Below are 16,963 nucleotides of genomic sequence, written 5' to 3' on the forward strand. Positions count from 1 at the left end.
ATATGATATATAAATATAGACTTAAATCTAAATTTGTGAGATACTTTTTATAAGACAAAATTATGAAATCTCTAAGTTAAAAAACAAACAATACTCTTCAGATTAGGTATGGAGCTCCACAAATGGTATCGAAATGATTATCAGTCGGACGAGAACTAAGTGTTACACTATAAGAGTAATCTTTAGAATCACGAAAAAACTAAGTGCTATATAATGGGAACCACCTCTAGAATTTTGACATTTTATATGATTTTGGTTCTGTGATTTTGTGTGTATTTTGTGTTAGATTTGGCAGGTATGTCAAATTTTAACGAGGGAGTTTGTGACACCTTAATTCTACATTGAGATATTCTAAAGATCCATTACCATATATAAGTAGAGGTTCAAACCTAAAACTAGTGAAGTGCCTTTTGTGAGATAAAATAATGAAACTTTTGAGTCAAAATTGATAATATTTTCATAAGTTTAGTGTAAATTTTCACACCTAAAACATGGATCTAATCCTAAAATTCTAGCAAGCATAAAAAAAATTCTAAACCCTACTTTGTTTGCATTCCCTTACCAACCTTACACCACTATCCACTCAGTTTAGTTCTCTCATAATCACCATAACCTTTTACATACAACCATTACCAAGCATTACCAAAACCCCTAAAATAATAATAAAAAAAAAACATAAAAAAGAAATAACACAATTAGCATCATAAGGAAAACCTAGCTACAAATTTTTAAGCAATAACACAATCACACATAATACAAAAGAAAAGAAAGGAAAACTACCATGCACAACGAAAATAATAGTGGTAAATGGCAGCAATGAGATTTTTGAGAATTTAAAACGGTGAAAATAAAGATAAAAGGGAGGGGATAAATATAGTGGAATTTCAAATCATTTGGAGTGATAAAATATGTGGTTTTTTTTGGGTATTAAAGTCATACCTTTTAAATGTAAATTTAAGAATTATGATGAATTTTTGAAAAAAATTAATTTGAAAAAAGGAAAAAAAATAAAAAAAGAGTTTTAGAATAAATTTTAAAATATTTTCAATGCCAGTGAACGATGATCGATCATCAGATTTTGGATTGACTTATAATTTTTTTATGATGCTTTTGTTAGTGAGAAAGGATGAGTTTTCTAGAAAGAAAGTGGAAATGTTAAAGAGAAAAAAAAGAGGAAAATGATTTATTAATCTAAAATCATATTATTTTTTCATAATTAACAGCCAAATTTTCATGCATTTGTTTTTTAAAGATGAAATTCATTTTACACATCAACTAAAAATTACACGTAGTAAAAAAAATGGGTTCATGCGATATTTTATTTATAGAAAATTTTAATTGTTATATTTAAAATCCATTAAGTTATTATTTGTTACGATTAAAATTTTCATGATTTAAATAATTTCTCAAACGCTAAGGATAAAATTAATCATTTAGCTTAAAAATAATAAAATTTTAATGCAATCCAACCATTTTCATTTCCGGGATTGTCACCAGCTACCGGCTACACCTGTCAGTCGGAATATTACAACAACGCGACACAATTTTTTTTCTTAATTCTAACAGCACAAATAAACAATTTTAAAATTTAATAGTAGTAATAAATAATAAATCACAAGTCCTTTCTCGTCATTTCGAAGTTTTCTTTATTATTAATTTGTTATTGTTTATATTTCCATTTTCGTCGTCCGCCTTCTGCATTCACTCCGCCAGACTCTTGTAAACGCAGAAAAACACAGACCAAAAATATTAATAATATAGTTTCTTTATTAAAAAAAGAAAAAACTCTTTCAGTGTAGAACCCTAGAAGCTTTCATTTTCATGGAAAATCTCAGACATTCTCGGAAAACAAACGGAGGTTCTTCTCAGGCTACACTCACCGAGCGAACGACAACTTGCAATGGCGCTGCTAACTTCTCAGGCAAAACCATGTACGACGATGTTTTCGGTGGTCCGCCGAGGTTCGGTACTGCTAGTGGTCCGACTTTGTCACCGAGGCCCGAGGACTACATCGAGATTTTCGGCGGATTTCATGCGTCTCGAGGCGCGTCGATTCCGGTGTTAGATCTTCCCTTGGTAGACGACAACGACGAGGTGATGTTTGATGTACGGAACCCGAGGTTTAACTACGCCGAGGTTTTCGGCGGATTTGACGGCTTGGACTTCGCTGCTTCGTACGAGGAGCTGATGAGCCAAGCCAATGGTGGAGATGATCATGATTATGATGGTGATTCATCTGAAGAAGCTTGGTATGCTCATATCTTCTTCTTTTTAAAGTTTAGGTTTTGCTGGAGGATGGAAAGCACAAGGATGAAAACTTATTAATATAATGGTTTGGTTAAGCTTCAAAATATAAAGGTGGTTATAAATTTTATCCATTGAATTATTAGTCTTTCATCCTTGTCTCTTTCAATCCTTCCTACCAAGCAAAGCCTTAATCTTTTTTTTTTTTAGTTTTTCCTTTGATTTTTATTCTAACTTTTACAACAATAAATTGAGTAAATATTGTTTTTTTTTTCTTAGTAACCATTGAGGTCGTTTAATATGATAGTTACTGTACTGCAAAGTTTTGAATTTTTTTCTTCTTTTTGGGTACTTAGATTTTGTCATTTGTGGGCTTTACGAAAATGTTTTTTTTTTCTTTTTTTTTTTCGTTGAATTTTTAACTTACATTATCATAATGGCCAGAATCAAAGTGTTTGAGTTTGGTGGTAAAAGGAATATAAAATCTGCGACTGGAAAATTACCGGTTCTTTGGGGAATCTTGAGGGATTATGGCAAGAACAAATCTTTTTGATTGACTTTCATATTTTGGTGTACTTAATATATGGGGCAATAATTTCTGCTGGAGTTTATTTACCTGTTCTTTTTGGATTCTAGATTTTTTCTTCTTCATTGAAGTGTAAAATGCATAAAAGAATTTCTTTATATAACTGTTCTTTTGGTGTTTGAATTAACGCTATTTCGAACAACTGACGCATATTGGTGCTATGGTTTCTCTTTAAAACTTATAGATACGTTATGTATTGAGGTGTCCTGGTTGATTTTTCAATGTAGTAAGGGGTATAATTTTGATGGTGGTAAATTCATTTGTTTCTTCTTATAGGATGCAGGCAGAAACTGAGTCTATGTCAGATGGCTCAGATCATTCTGGAAAGTATCAGTGCTTCTCGAATGGAGATTATTGTGAGCCGATTGATATCTGTATGGAGTTCAATATATCATATCATAAGGCTAATCTTGGAAACAACAGAGACATGTCAATAGGGGTTACGCATGTTGCTGAGCTGCATGCTGGTCCTGAAAATGCTTGCATAATTGAAAGTCCCTTGCAAAAGGTAGACAACAACAATCCACCATTGCATGTGACTGATGATATTGATCTTGAGTTCACTGGGAGAGTTACAAAGGAAAAACATCTTAGGAAACCTGTGTCCCATCCTTCTAACTGGACTGCTGGTGAACAAACATATACAAATGACTTAACTCAAAGAAATGGCTCTTGTTCTAATGAGATGTTAGTAACAATTTCAGATATCAACCTAAGAACAGTGCCATCTGATGGGCCACCTCCCTCTAGACCTCCGCCATTTGTTGATGTTAAAAATAGAGACCATCAAAAGGTTCAACATGCTGCTTCTGGAGAGAGAATGGGTGATTGTTCGCCTCCTTTCTTTGATGTTGAGATAGATGCAAGTTCAGCTGCTGCAGCCTCTGCTGCTACTATGAAAGAAGCAATGGACAAAGCTCAAGCAAAACTGAAAAGTGCAAAAGAACTACTGGAGAGGAAGAGGGAGGGCATAAAAAACTCTACAAAACTAGGTTCAAAGTCCGATGGAAACGGTAAGAAGGAAAGGCCCAGTGAGGCTGTTGGTGGGTCCAGTGATATAAAGGATGAGACAGGGCATGGCATGTACGGAAAAAAAGACAGTGGAATGAAAATATCTGTTAGAGAGGAGAGGCAAAAGGCTGTGAAAATCCAGGCACCTGATTCACTGGAAGGTGAGAAACATTTTAATGTGCCCAAAAGATTTGTAGTTGAGAAGCATGGGAAGGAATCCCAATCAATTCAAGAGTTTGATGAAATTGATGGAGATGATGAATGGCAGGAAGCAACTCAATTTTTTGAATTGGTTAGAATAGATAAGTTAAGAACGGGTTTTGAGCAGACAAACAATGAGAAAGTTTTGGTCCAGAGCTCGAAATCTCATGAGCTTCAGCATAAAGCTAAAAAGGCAAGCATCGGAGCTCTGGAGCAGCAATTAGAAAGCGATAAGAAAGTAGAAGCTGCTAGGGAAGACCATGAACTGGAAAAAGTTGAGAGGGACATGAAAACAGCAAAAGAAAGTTGTGAAAGGGGGGAATCCACCAGAATATCAAAGCCAGCTAAAGAGGCCCGTAGGCATAAAGGACATGAGAAAAAGGTAAAAGCAGCTTTAGAGGTTAGTGAACTGGAGGAGAATGGGCAATCTATATTATCACGGAAACCTTTGGAAAATGGTAAGAAATCAACTGGAGCTGATGAATTAGTAAAACGTAAGAAGCAGGTAAATGGTCAACAAAAAGGAAATAAAGTTGAGGTTGGGCAGGCTATGGAACAAAGAGTGAATGGGCAGCAGGAGAAAGAGACTAGTAAAAGTATTGAAAACACGAACAGAGTCAAGGAGTGTCAAGAAAGGGAAGATGAGAAGAAAAGCTGGAGAGAGGTTTCTGAGCAGGAAAAAAATGAGGCAAAACTTGAACAGGTTCTTGTAGAAGCAGAGAATGAGAAGAGGCTGAGAGAGGCTGTTGAGCAGGAAGAAAAAGAGAAGAGATTGAAGGAAGCTCGTGAACGAGAAGAAATCAAGAAGAAGGAGGAGGCACAAGAACTAGAAGAAAGTGAGAAGATATGGAGAATGGCTCTTGAACAGATAGAGAATGAGAAAAGACTAAAACGAGCATGCCTGCAGGAAGAAAATGAGAGAAGACAGAGAAAGGCTCTTGAAGAGGAAGAGATGGAGAAGAAACAAAGAGAGGCTCATGAGAAAGAAGAAAGTAAGAAAAGAGCAAAGCAAATTACTGAGCAAGGAAAAGATGAGAGACAAGAAAAGGAGGTTATTGAAAGAGAGGAAACCGAGAATGGACTAAAAGAGGCTTGCAAAAAAGAAGCAATTGATAAAAGGCTCAAAGAAGCTTGTGAAAAAGAAAACAATGAGAAAATGCTAGAGGAGGCAATTGAGCAAGCAGATTATAGCAAACCAGTGAAAGAGGTCCAAGATACAGAATGTGAAGTCGAACAAAAAGTTGTTGAGCAGGAAGAAACTGAAGAATTGCAGGGAGTAAACTATGCGTACCAGCAAACTGAAAGGGGTGAAAACGGGAAGAAACACAAAATTGCTGAAGGGACTCATCAGCATGTAGAGGGAGAGGATCCTGTGGTATATGATGAGGTAAATAAACTGGATTTTAGAAAGAAATGCCAAGAAAATCAATTTGTTGGAAATAATGATCAAAACTGTGATGAGGTAGAAGAAACTGAAGAGTCTCGAAAGACGGAGGCTGAATTCAGAGACGGTGAAAAGAAATCAGAAGCAGTGGCTAAAGGGGATGTTGATGGAAAGGTGAATGCATCTGGAACGGCACCTTGTGACTTAGAAGCTAAAGTTAATCAGTTTAGAAAGGTTGATGTCTCAGTCTTGTGTCAGCAAGATGACGGTGCGAAGAAAGCTGGTGAAGCTGGGATTGGCATTGGAGAAAGAAATGCTGAGAAGATTAACAGTGTCCCTGGAATGGACTCTGATAATGACAATCAAGGGTTGAAAATTGCTTATGAATGGAGGGAAAGAACAAGAAATATCAAGGAGGCCTCAGTTCCCTCCCATCTTGAAGAAAATAAGGTTAAGGATGTGTCAGCTCAAGGTGTGAAAGAGTCTTTTGAAACTGGAAGGGAACCAGAAGCTGCTAAGGCATCTGCGTTGCAAGAGAAAGGAAGAATTCAGAGAACAGTTCAGCAGGTTAAGATAAGTCAGAGCATAGAAATGAAAGACAAGAATATTAATAAGAGCCTTACACCAGAAGAGAGGGATGCTGAAAGGTTGAAAAGAGAAAGAGAACTGGAAATGGAACGTCTTAGAAAGATGGAAGAAGAAAGAGAGAGGGAGAGGGAAAGGGAAAAAGATAGGATGGCTGTTGATAGAGCAGCTCTTGAAGCTCCTGAAAGGGGATATGCTGAAGCCCGTGAGAGGGCAGAAAGGGCGGCTGTAGAAAGAGCAACTGCTGAAGCTCGTCAAAGAGCAATGGCCGAGGCACGTGACAGATTAGAGAAGGCATGTGCAGAAGCTAGGGAGAAGTCTTCTATGGAGGCCAGGGTCAGGGCAGAGCGTGCTGCTGTGGAGAGAGCAACTGCAGAGGCTCGAGAGCGTGCTGTGGAAAAAGCTATGGCTGAAAGGGCTGCTTTTGAGGCAAGAGAGCGAGTAGAACAGTCTATGTCAGATACATTTTCAACTTCTTCTAGAAATAGTGGACTGAGAACAAGCTCTTCATCCTCTGTAAGTGTATCCTTAATATATTTTTCTTACAAAATTCATGGTTCCAGACAGCATTTTAATGGATTTTAATTGGCAGGATCTACAGGATCAGCATTTTCAGAGCACTGGCTCTTTTGGTGGTTTAAGATACCCGTATGCCTATGCTTATAATGGTAGGTTATTTTGTGAAGTACTAGCTGTATCCTTTTAATATATTGCTTTATAAGATCACCCAAAAAGAAGAAAAAAAGAATTCCAGTTTGTTTTTCCTCTACTGAACAAGTTTCTTTCTGTGCATGAAGGAGTTGATGGTGAAACAGCTCAGAGGTGTAAAGCTAGACTGGAGAGATATCGACGAACAGCTGAACGTGCAGTACGATTTCTTCTTCTTCTTCTTCTTCTTCTTTAAAAAATCTGGAATTTTTTTTGTGCATATCAAAATAGCATCTAGCTTTTGGTTTTTTGCAGGCAAAAGCTCTTGAAGAAAAGAATATGCGTGATCTTCTTGCTCAAAGAGAACAAGTGGAAAGAAATGTATTCTTTTATGTTCTCACATGTGAAGATATTTCATGATTGCAAAGTCTTTGCATTTTTCACTGTCTTGTTTCTTTTTCTGTTTGCAGAGATTAGCAGAAACTCTGGATGCTGATGTCAAGAGGTGGTCGAGTGGGAAAGAAGGGAACCTGCGTGCATTGCTTTCAACTTTACAATATGTATGTTATACCATCCAAACTCTGTCTAGCATGCTTTTATTATCATTTCCTTTGTTTACTAGGTGATTTAATAGGATTGTGCTTAGCTACCATCATTAGGAGCCATTTGAATTGTTGATCTATCTATTTTTCATACTGCTAACAATGTTTGGTGCCCTAGCTTTTGGTTATGGTTACCATTAAATGTGTGATTTATTGCAAGTTAATTGAAACTTGGTGCTGGTACTTTTCTGTAATGTTATCCTTTGCCTAACGAATGATAAGTGACTTGACATTCTGTCTTCAGTTTTTACAATTGAAAGCTCTAGCAGGAGCTATTTAAAAGTTTAAACTTAGCTATCTTCATTGACAGATCCTTGGGTATGAGAGTGGTTGGCAGCCAATTCCACTAACAGAAGTTATAACTTCAGCTGCTGTTAGGAAAGCTTACAGGAAAGCCACTCTTTGTGTTCATCCTGACAAATTACAGCAACGTGGTGCAAGTATTCAGCAGAAGTACATTTGTGAAAAGGTCTTTGATCTTCTAAAGGTTAGCTGCCTGTGTGCCACTTCATTTGCGAACTTGGCTTGTGCCATTAATGCTTTTAACAGTCATGGTTGATAAGTCATGGGGGCTTTAGAAATCAAGGACACTGAAGTATGTTTTGCGCTAACTTTTTGCTGCTTCTTGATCTCAGGAAGCTTGGAACAAATTCAATTCAGAAGAGCGGTAGTGCAATCTTAGTATGGATGCCAGTTGCATCAATACAATTCACTATGTTTCTGTAAATTTACACCATTAGCAAGTATGTATCCTCAATTCCTCATGTCTATTTTTTATATCTACTACTGCATGCAATTTGAGTGTAATTTAACTATTTAAGCCCAAAGAAATAGGTGCAAAGATTATTAGTTAGAAGCATCTCTCTTCTAGTGACTGAGAAAAAGGATCTATCTTCTGAGCAAAACATTGAAATCCCATTGTCAATTATCATTACTGGTGCATGCAGATAATTTAATTACTGGATTAGGAGATTTTGCTAAGGCTGATACAATCAGAAATGCGTGCACCAGTAATTAAATGATACAACAGCGATACAACAGCGATACAAATGTTCTACTTCTTCCTCACATCCTGATACACCTTTTGGTGAAGACTGAAGAGGGAGAGTACAAAAGGACTTAAACTTGTTAATACTTAATTGATGTATATTGCTATTTTCGTTTAATATTTTTTGGTACATAGGATGGACATAGCCCGGGAGTCTTGGTTTGAAACCAAGACTTCTGTCTTCCTATGAGCTTTTTAGCCATTAGGCCAACGAACTGAGGACTTTCAGTTAATATTATGATTACCCATTTGAATGATACTGAATTATTGAAGCTACTGGGCAATCGGTTTCATCAAATAGTTATATATATATATATATATATATATATATATATATATATTTTGGTAATGCATGACAGAAAGACTATACAAACAAAATCACTTAATCCAACGACCACTAAAATGCTTTGGGTTGAATGACAAAATTAACTCTAGCAAATTTAGGTTGAATTAAGGTTGGTAACTTAACCTGTCTTTGATGGGTTCCGACTCAGACCTGATTTCATAGGATCGATTTTTTTTTTTTGAAAATCAAGTTTTGAGTCGAGTTGGATCTGGTAAAGCTAAGAAACAATCAGGATCGGATTGGGTTCGGGTTTTAGGCAAACTCAATCCGACCCGACATTATATAAAAAATTATTTTTAATTAATTATTTAATTTTTTATTTTAAAAAATAATATTTTATTAATTTCGAATATGATCGGATCGAATACGATTTATACAGTATCGAATCAGATCTGGTTAGTGTATAAAAAATAAAAAAAAATTTTGGATCGTGTCGAGTTCAGGTTTGATGAATATAAGGTCGGGTCGGATTTGGTGGGTTGAATCGGGTAAAGAAGGAAGCCAATTAATATCTAAATGTTGGCTTGTGGGGGAAGGTAACAAATGTTGGCTTGAGTGATCATTATTTTGGTCAAAGAAAATTTAGATTGCTTCGAGTCATTTTAAATTTAGGTCTTTTGAGTTAGACACTCAATTATACGGTTTTAATAATTGTGTTTGAGTTATTTTGGTCTAGCTTATTGAGTTTTACAGTCGAATAATGTTATTTTAAGTCGTTTGAGTTTTGAATCATTTTAGGTTTTGAATAAATTAGAGTTTTAATTGTTGACTATTCTTAGTTAATCTGAGTTGAATCAGATTGTAGTTCTGATGCAACGGGTGAGTTTCATGGGTTCAAACTATCCGTTTCTACTCTCTACTCATTTAAGATAATTTCGGATCTTGATGAATTGTGATAAGTTGAACGAGCGTTACAACACTCAATGCCATTTGAGTATCATTTTTAAATAAAGTATTTTTTTTTTCAAGGAAATTTCCTTCCGACTAGTTTATTATTTAAACAAGGAGACATGGAAAACGTGATTGTTTAGTCTAATAAAAATATGCCGTTTTAGAAACAAATATTAATTATTCAGCTAGAAACGGCAATTGCAGAGCTTTCAGTTTAACTTTGGTCCATGTTTCTCGAAGCCCCACCAAACAAAAGTTTCGTCATGTTTGTTGAGAATAGAGACGAAGTCAAAGTCCGAAACAAGAAAAATTCCAATCCAACAAAAGTCGATGCCGCAGCCTTTCCCAGCATGCTGGCTAAATCATACCAACACCTAACAAATTTATATTCACCATCCAACGGCCAAATTTTAATCAACTATGGCGTGCGTAGATTACTCTACCAAAACTACTGCTTTATTGCTCTCGTCAAAATTGCCACCTACCCTTTTTTTCTATATTACAACTTCGTTAATTCACATACGCAGCTTGTCCTCTCCTCTTATCACGCCATGGCCATGCTTAGAGCTTTCAGCACAAGAAGCCGTCGAGGCTATGAAAGGTTACTTGAAGTCGAAGTTGACAAGCCTGTTTCGAGCATTGGTCAGTGGAAAACACAGTTGAAGAGGGCTAGAAGTGTACCAGCTCGAGTTTTTGGATTATCAAGATCAAAGTTTAGCCCGGAATTGGCCTTGCTAGAAAGGTCTCAAGTGAAAAAACCTTCGACGTCCTCCTCAAACAAAAAGGTTACCAAGAGTACTACTCACCCACTTTTCAGTATCTTTGATGCTCGTCGGAAGAAGAAAACAACAGCTAAACCAGAATTTGCCAGGTATTTAGAATACCTGAGAGAAGGTGGGATGTGGGACAAGAATGCAAATACGCCTGTCATGTACTACAAATGAACAGGTGTTTTGGTTCTTGTTTTATTTGAAAAAAAAAGGGTTCGAATCGAACCCAGAATTTGTACACATATCATTTAGCTCGATTGCTTTTCTGCACTTACTTTTCTTTCCCATTTAGATTGATCTGTAAGACTATGACATTGTTTAAAACTTTGCAAAGAGATATATTGGTTCTATGATTTGTCATTAGTTGATTTAATCAGTAGTTCCTTTAATTTCCTAAAGGCTTCATTATGAGAACGGGGCTACTTTCCATTGATTTTGCAGTTCGTATATCAGCAGTTTTCAACAGTGAAGTCTGCTGTAGTTTGATTTTCCTTTTTTTTTTTTTTTTGCTAATTTTGTGAAGGATTCATGACAACTATCATATGTGGTAATGGTGAAACCAAACCGATTTTATAAAATTTGTTTTATTTTGTTTTTATGGTAATTAATAGGTGTATTTAGTTCCAATCACATGTAATTTTGAATACATCCATCAAAGCTTTACATATAATCAATCAAAAAATATTTGTTTTACTAATAATGTTATAGTTTAAAAATAAAAAAAAATGTTTTAAGTATTAAAATTTGAATATAATTATATAATCTAATTAAATTAAATTATAAATAAAAAATGCCCAAATTTATACTTCAAGATTACGTTATCATCCCAAGACTAATCACCCCTAGTAATAGTGTACCAGAAGTGACTGCTAGCAACACAAGTTTAGTCAATTTCCTCGTTATCGTAACTAGAAACCACTAGAGAATACAAGGCCACAGTACGTATGATGTAAAACGTAAGTGGTTACAAACAAAAGTGTGGTCTAGTAGTAATTTTCTTTTTTGTAGCTTTAATGAGATTGAAGAATTTTGAGCAGGGCCACCACCAGATTCAGGATCTGTTACTTTGAAAAATGGAACAGAAAATGCCAGAGTTGTCAAATCCAACAATTTCATTTCATCCACCGCGATGGTTGAACTAGATTGGGCTTTCTCTAGGACCATACTCTTATTAGAATTATTTTATTCTTGCCATGGGCTTTTATGGACTTTGCCCACCAACTCTAGATGATGGCAATTCCGTGAAGAAGATTTTTAAAAGCTTTTTGTTTTTGCTGATGTCAGCCACTACTTAAGCACTTTGACCTTTAACTAAAAACTTAACAGGTGATGAGTTTCTTCTCCAACTGTCAATTTCTACATTTCATATCTTTTATTTTATTTTATTATTTATTATAAATTCATCCCAAATATTTTTTAAAATAATATGATAATATGATATAAAATAATAAAAATATATAAAAATAAAATAATTTTTATAAAAATTATAATATATTTTTTAAAATAAAATATAAATTTTAACATAATAAATTTATATTTATATACATTTAATATAAAATAAATATAACATAAATACACATATTTAATATTCTTGTTGCACGAACTACTAGAAACCTTTGCTCAAATTTTTTCTTTTAATAAAATAAAAGCGTTACCAACATCAACCAAAAAAAGAAATTAGTGATAATAAAAGGGGAAAATAAATTGAAAAAAAAAAGAAAAAAATTATTGCTTAATTTTAGGGTTAATAACGAGTCGAATCAGAGTAAATTTTTAATCGTCTCGAATTCGACTCGATTTTATAATCATAAAATTTAAATTTGAACTTGATTTAAATTTTTTTTTTATTTTTTTATACTTAAATTTAATATTGTATAAATCATATCTGATTCGATTCGATCCAAAATTAATAAAATATTATTTTTTAAAATATAAAATATTATTTTTTAAAAGATAAATATATAAATAAAAAATTTAAAAATATTTTTTTATATAATATCAAATCGAATTAAATCGTGTTTACCTAAAACTAAAATTCAATTTGATCTTAATTTTTTTAATAATATTCTAATCGATTCAAAATTTAATTTTTTTAAAAAGAAATTTATCATATTATATCAAATATCCAACCTGGGTTAAGTTGTCAACCCTACTTAATTTTGCCGCTGCAACTTTATTTGCCGACCTACCCCCCCACTCTCTTCATTATTTCGCCGTTTTGCCCAAGGCAGAAGAAGTTTCAAGATTCAAAAACAAAAAGTACAAATCCTCCCGAAACGATGTCGTACCATCTTACAAAAAGGCCAGTCCACAACATTTCCCATCTTCCGAACACTTTGGACTTGGAGACCGCCCACATATCTTGAAAACCCGAAACTACCCCTTCCAAAATTAACTCTTCATTCCACCTCCAAAAAAGGTCAAATCCAACAATTCAGTAATTCCCCAGCTAGGAATAGCAAAAATTGCTAGCGTTTGAAATATTTGCGGACAGAAGCGGAGGCGGTCTTCGCTTTAATAACTTGGGGAAGAGGTTCCATCTTTATTTTTTTTCTTCTTTTGGGAAGATCAGAGAAGAGATTTATTTTTATTATAAATCTAAAAATAAAAATCCCCGTACTTTGTCTCTTCACTCCACGAGCTCTTATCTGATCTCTCCGATTCTCTCTACACGCACCTCTGTCTATACCGTTTTTACTGTCATCACCGCCGCTAACGCCTAGGTTTTCTTCTATAAGGATTATCTCTTTATTAGCATATTAGGTAATGAATCTTCTTTGTTTTTTTTTTTTCCTTAATATGTGGAGTCCTTTTTATTTGTTGTTAGATTTTCCGTTGTTTTTATTTTCTGTTTCCAGTTTCTGAATTAGCTGTTCTTAATAGCTCTGGTATATTACGGATGCGTTTCGGTTTTTCTGTTTGATTTTAAACTTTTCTCAGCTTCCAAACGGTGCCTTTGTTAAGACATAGATTTTTGAATCTTTCAATTTTTTTCTTCATTTTCGTTATTAACTAGAAGCGGAAATTATTTAAACGGTTTTTTATCTTTTCATTCTCGAATTGGCGATCGTGCTATTTCTGGGTTAATAATTTTTGAGGTTTTCTTTTTTCCGTCTTTCTTTATTTTATTTTATTTTTTATTCATTAGTTACATAAATGCTTTAAAATTGAATATTTTAAAAAAAATAATCAAATTTTCATCATTTTTTCGTTCTGTTTGGCTTCTGTTGAAGTCAAGAGGAATTCTTATGTGTTTCACTTTAGCTGTGTCTAATACAACGTTTTTGGCTGGTGTTTCATACTTACGGGGATTTTATTTATTTATAAAATTTGAGATTTAATTTAGCTATATGACTTATTCAAAATCTGCATAGGTTTTTTTTTTTTTTTAATTTTAAAAAAGAATTTTAATTTTAGTATAACAGTGTAGCTGAATAATTGTGTTTTTATGAATTTATGATAGTTTGAGCGGTACTAACTTTTGTTACAATTTTTCTGGTTGTTGATTGGAAGAGGAATTACACCTTTTATTTTTTTTTGAATATGTTGGTTCATTGGTTTTTTTGGCTTTAGGGTTTTGATGTTTGGTAGTTAACTCACACTCCCAATTAGAGGTAGGCGTAAAACATTTAAAAGCATTAAAATTTGAAGTTTAGGTTTTCCATTATTTGTCTTTAGCCAACAATAGTTGTAGCTGTGTTGTTAGAACTAAAAGTTAACAACTATAAGCCTAACTGAGTGAATCTTCTCAAGTTCGTTGGAAGTAGAATGTTCTCAAATATAGCCACAATGAGATTTTCTTCTTTCCCTTTCCTTCAAGTTCTTCTAAGAAAATGATAAATATGGTTTAATGACTTTAGCTTTTGTTGTTTGATTGTGCAGCCATGCCAACATTTACTGCTATAGCTTTGGATACGTTGTTAGAACCTGGAGTTGCCAAATCTGTCGACAAGTCTGGCCTGAATTTAAAACAACCTATCCCCAACCCTAAACCTATTCCTAATTCAAAGCTGGAGGGGAGAAACAATACATCAGTAACTGAAAGGAAGTTTAATCGCCCCCAAATATCACCTGCCCTCTATGCTACCCCTGAGGCAACCCCACTACCTGATTCACCTTCCTCTTTCCCTCCTTCACCTTACATCATCAATCATAAGAGGCGTGGGCCTCGCCTTTTGAAGAGCTGTTTTGAGGACAATGTATCAGCTCTGAAAAAGACCGTTGAAGAAGATGAGGTTAATGAGAATGCAAAACTGGCAGAAACGAAGTCTGTTGATCTATTGAAGGATGGTTCTGTTGCTTTTAGCATTCCTGAACCTAATGAAAAGGAGCTTGAGAATGGTGTCTATAAAGGTCCTATCAAAGTAGAACAGTCAAATGGTGTCCATGGTGGCTCCATTCAAGATGAGCACATGAATGGTGTCCATGATGGTGAATTTGGCAGCAGTGACAGGGAAGTTGGAAGCTGCCAAGTGAGTCAAGGTTTGGGCAGGGATAGTGCTGTGCTGAAGCTTGTATCATTGAACTTGGACAGATGTGGTGATAGTGAAGATTTCTTTGATCCAAACGAATCAATGAGTGTCACAAGTAATACTGAGGGAGATGATGATACTGGGGCAGAAAGTGCTGCAAGGCTTGCTACACCAAGGCTAGAGTTTTTTGATGCATGGGATGGTATGTAGAGTTTTATTTTCGTCTGTATGTGATGTTCATAAGTAGATGCATATATATTAATATTTATGCTGGAAAATATTTTCTTGCATGACTGCTATTTTGCTTTTAAAACCTGATATGTATCTGCTAGTATGTTTTGTGCTGGCCTTCCTTATTTAAATGTCTTAATGGAATTTTTGACATTATAATTTAATAATGATATGCATATATTTTTTATTTTGGATGTATCTATGTTCATGTGTGCATATTTATGTGTCCTGGTTTGCCTGGAATAGGAGACATTATTGGTGTACTTTGGATAAATATGAAAGTTTCCCCTTAGCTTTTTTCTTAATACCTAGGACAACGAATGTGATGGTTTTGTGGTCGTTTTGGCAAGCTTACTTAGATTTCTTGTTTACTCCAGAATTATCCTCTGAGAGTGGGCCACAGCCTCTTCTTCATGACATTGAAGCTGAACTGCGTGAAATAAGATTGAGTTTACTCATGGAGATAGAGAAGAGGAAGCAGGCAGAAGAAGCTCTAAACAAGATGCGAAGTAAGTGGCAAAGAATCAGCCAAGACTTAGCTGTTGCTGGATTGTCACTGCCTGCAGATCCTATTGATATGACAGAGGATGAGCTGGTGAATCCAGCTGAAGAACTAAGACAGCAAGTGAGCGTTGCACGATTTGTATCATCATCTGTGGGAAGGGCCATTGCAAGGGCAGAGATGGAGATGGAGATGGAAGCTCAAATTGAATTGAAGAACTTTGAAATTGCCCGATTGTGGGACCGACTACACTATTATGAGGCTGTGAATAGGGAAATGTCCCAAAGAAACCAAGAGGCCGTAGGTGAGAGGTTTATATCCTGATTTTCTTTCCTTGGCAGAACCAGTTGTTTTGGAAAAAAATCACGAACATTTCTTTGAAGTAGTTTCTTTATTCTGATTCACTTTGTTGAAATTGTCATGCTGCATGCTTAAATATTAATATGATTCATCAAGTTTACATGATTTTATTTTCTGATTTTTGTAATTTATCATTGTTTCAATGCAGAGATGGCACGGCGTGATAGACAAAGGAAGAAAAGAAGGCAGAGATGGGTCTGGGGTTCAATTGCTGCTATAATTTCCCTTGGGACAGCTGCCTTGGCATGGTCTTACCTCCCAACAGGAAAAGGTTCATCCTCTGCTAGTATTCCCCAGGCATCTGATCATGATGATGCCGCTAAGTGATAATTATTCAATGACTAGAGCTGTGATAACCTATCACCGTAGCAAGAGAATAAGACGCCGACATTCTTCCCTGTGAGTAGCAGTCTCCTACTTTTGTTAGTCGCAATTTCTCTGCCATGAGCCATCCTGAGGATGTAAGGTACCATCTCAATAATTTTTTTGCACTAATAGTTGTTCCCTTCCCTGGCAATCTGAGAGTTGATAAATTATCAATTATATCAGTCTTTGTTACCCAACTTTGGCCTTTTGTGTGCGTTATGCATATCACATATAATCTTGTGGGATTTGTTTTAAGGTCTCTTCTGACTCAGGCAGATATCTTTCCTGTGCAAGACTCATCGGTCGTTACCAATCAAGCACAGCATGATGGAATTTAATTAAACCTATTTCTTATTGAATGAATATGTTTTATTCGGGTAGATAGGTTTGATATGTTTGTATTTGAATGTTGCCCTGGTTTTATTCGGGAACTGAAAACATTGCCTTGAGACATGATAAGTTTTGAAGGACATTATTAGATCGAAGAGTTAATTTGATACATCAAAGATTACTGTTAAAGCAGATATGAGTGCGAAAATTTTGCTCTCAATTTGTTCGAAGTTAACTTAAAACAACTTTAACTTGATCAATTCAAAAGATTAATTTGACATGAAATGATATGAATTGTAGATCAAAACTCGAACAACTTGAATAATGTTTGACAATGAAATGATTTGAATTAATGTTCAAAACTCGGAATAACTTGAATGTCAAAT

General features: G+C 35.0%; 3 protein-coding genes across 7 annotated transcripts; all 3 read left to right on the plus strand.

Moving 5' to 3' along the window:
• Positions 1 to 1,683: 1,683 nt before the first annotated feature.
• Positions 1,684 to 10,669, plus strand: LOC111292331 (uncharacterized). 4 transcript variants are annotated; one of them, XR_016345707.1, is made up of 9 exons: positions 1,684 to 2,249; positions 3,107 to 6,527; positions 6,604 to 6,679; positions 6,809 to 6,879; positions 6,975 to 7,040; positions 7,130 to 7,219; positions 7,572 to 7,748; positions 7,897 to 8,004; positions 10,074 to 10,669. XR_016345707.1 is itself a non-coding variant. In XM_022884658.2 (8 exons), exons 1-8 carry the CDS (start codon positions 1,822 to 1,824, stop codon positions 7,930 to 7,932), a joined length of 4,365 nt encoding a protein of 1,454 aa, XP_022740393.2. In that variant the 5' UTR covers positions 1,684 to 1,821; the 3' UTR covers positions 7,933 to 8,111. The 4 variants fall into 4 exon arrangements, 2 of the variants coding, with proteins under 2 accessions (XP_022740393.2, XP_089622786.1); XR_016345708.1 differs by lacking the exon at positions 10,074 to 10,669 and adding an exon at positions 8,209 to 8,330; XM_022884658.2 differs by lacking the exon at positions 10,074 to 10,669 and having other exon boundaries at positions 7,897 to 8,111.
• LOC111292552 (uncharacterized) lies at positions 10,074 to 10,669 on the plus strand. The gene has a single exon (XM_022884990.2). The coding sequence runs from the start codon at positions 10,098 to 10,100 to the stop codon at positions 10,488 to 10,490; it is 393 nt and encodes a 130-aa protein (XP_022740725.1). The 5' UTR covers positions 10,074 to 10,097; the 3' UTR covers positions 10,491 to 10,669.
• A 1,888-nt stretch (positions 10,670 to 12,557) lies between these two features.
• LOC111292325 (uncharacterized) lies at positions 12,558 to 16,700 on the plus strand. Of its 2 annotated transcripts, none has more exons than XM_022884642.2 (4): positions 12,558 to 13,079; positions 14,199 to 14,990; positions 15,397 to 15,825; positions 16,030 to 16,700. In XM_022884642.2, the coding sequence occupies exons 2-4, from the start codon at positions 14,201 to 14,203 to the stop codon at positions 16,206 to 16,208; spliced, it is 1,398 nt and encodes a 465-aa protein (XP_022740377.2). In that variant the 5' UTR covers positions 12,558 to 13,079; positions 14,199 to 14,200; the 3' UTR covers positions 16,209 to 16,700. The 2 variants fall into 2 exon arrangements, with proteins under 2 accessions (XP_022740377.2, XP_022740378.2); XM_022884643.2 differs by having other exon boundaries at positions 12,753 to 12,849; positions 16,030 to 16,627.
• Positions 16,701 to 16,963: the final 263 nt, after the last annotated feature.

This window comes from Durio zibethinus, chromosome 10, assembly GCF_047325235.1.
Source record: "Durio zibethinus cultivar Kanyao isolate XHJ-2024 chromosome 10, ASM4732523v1, whole genome shotgun sequence".
Classification (NCBI taxonomy): Eukaryota; Viridiplantae; Streptophyta; class Magnoliopsida; order Malvales; family Malvaceae; genus Durio; species Durio zibethinus.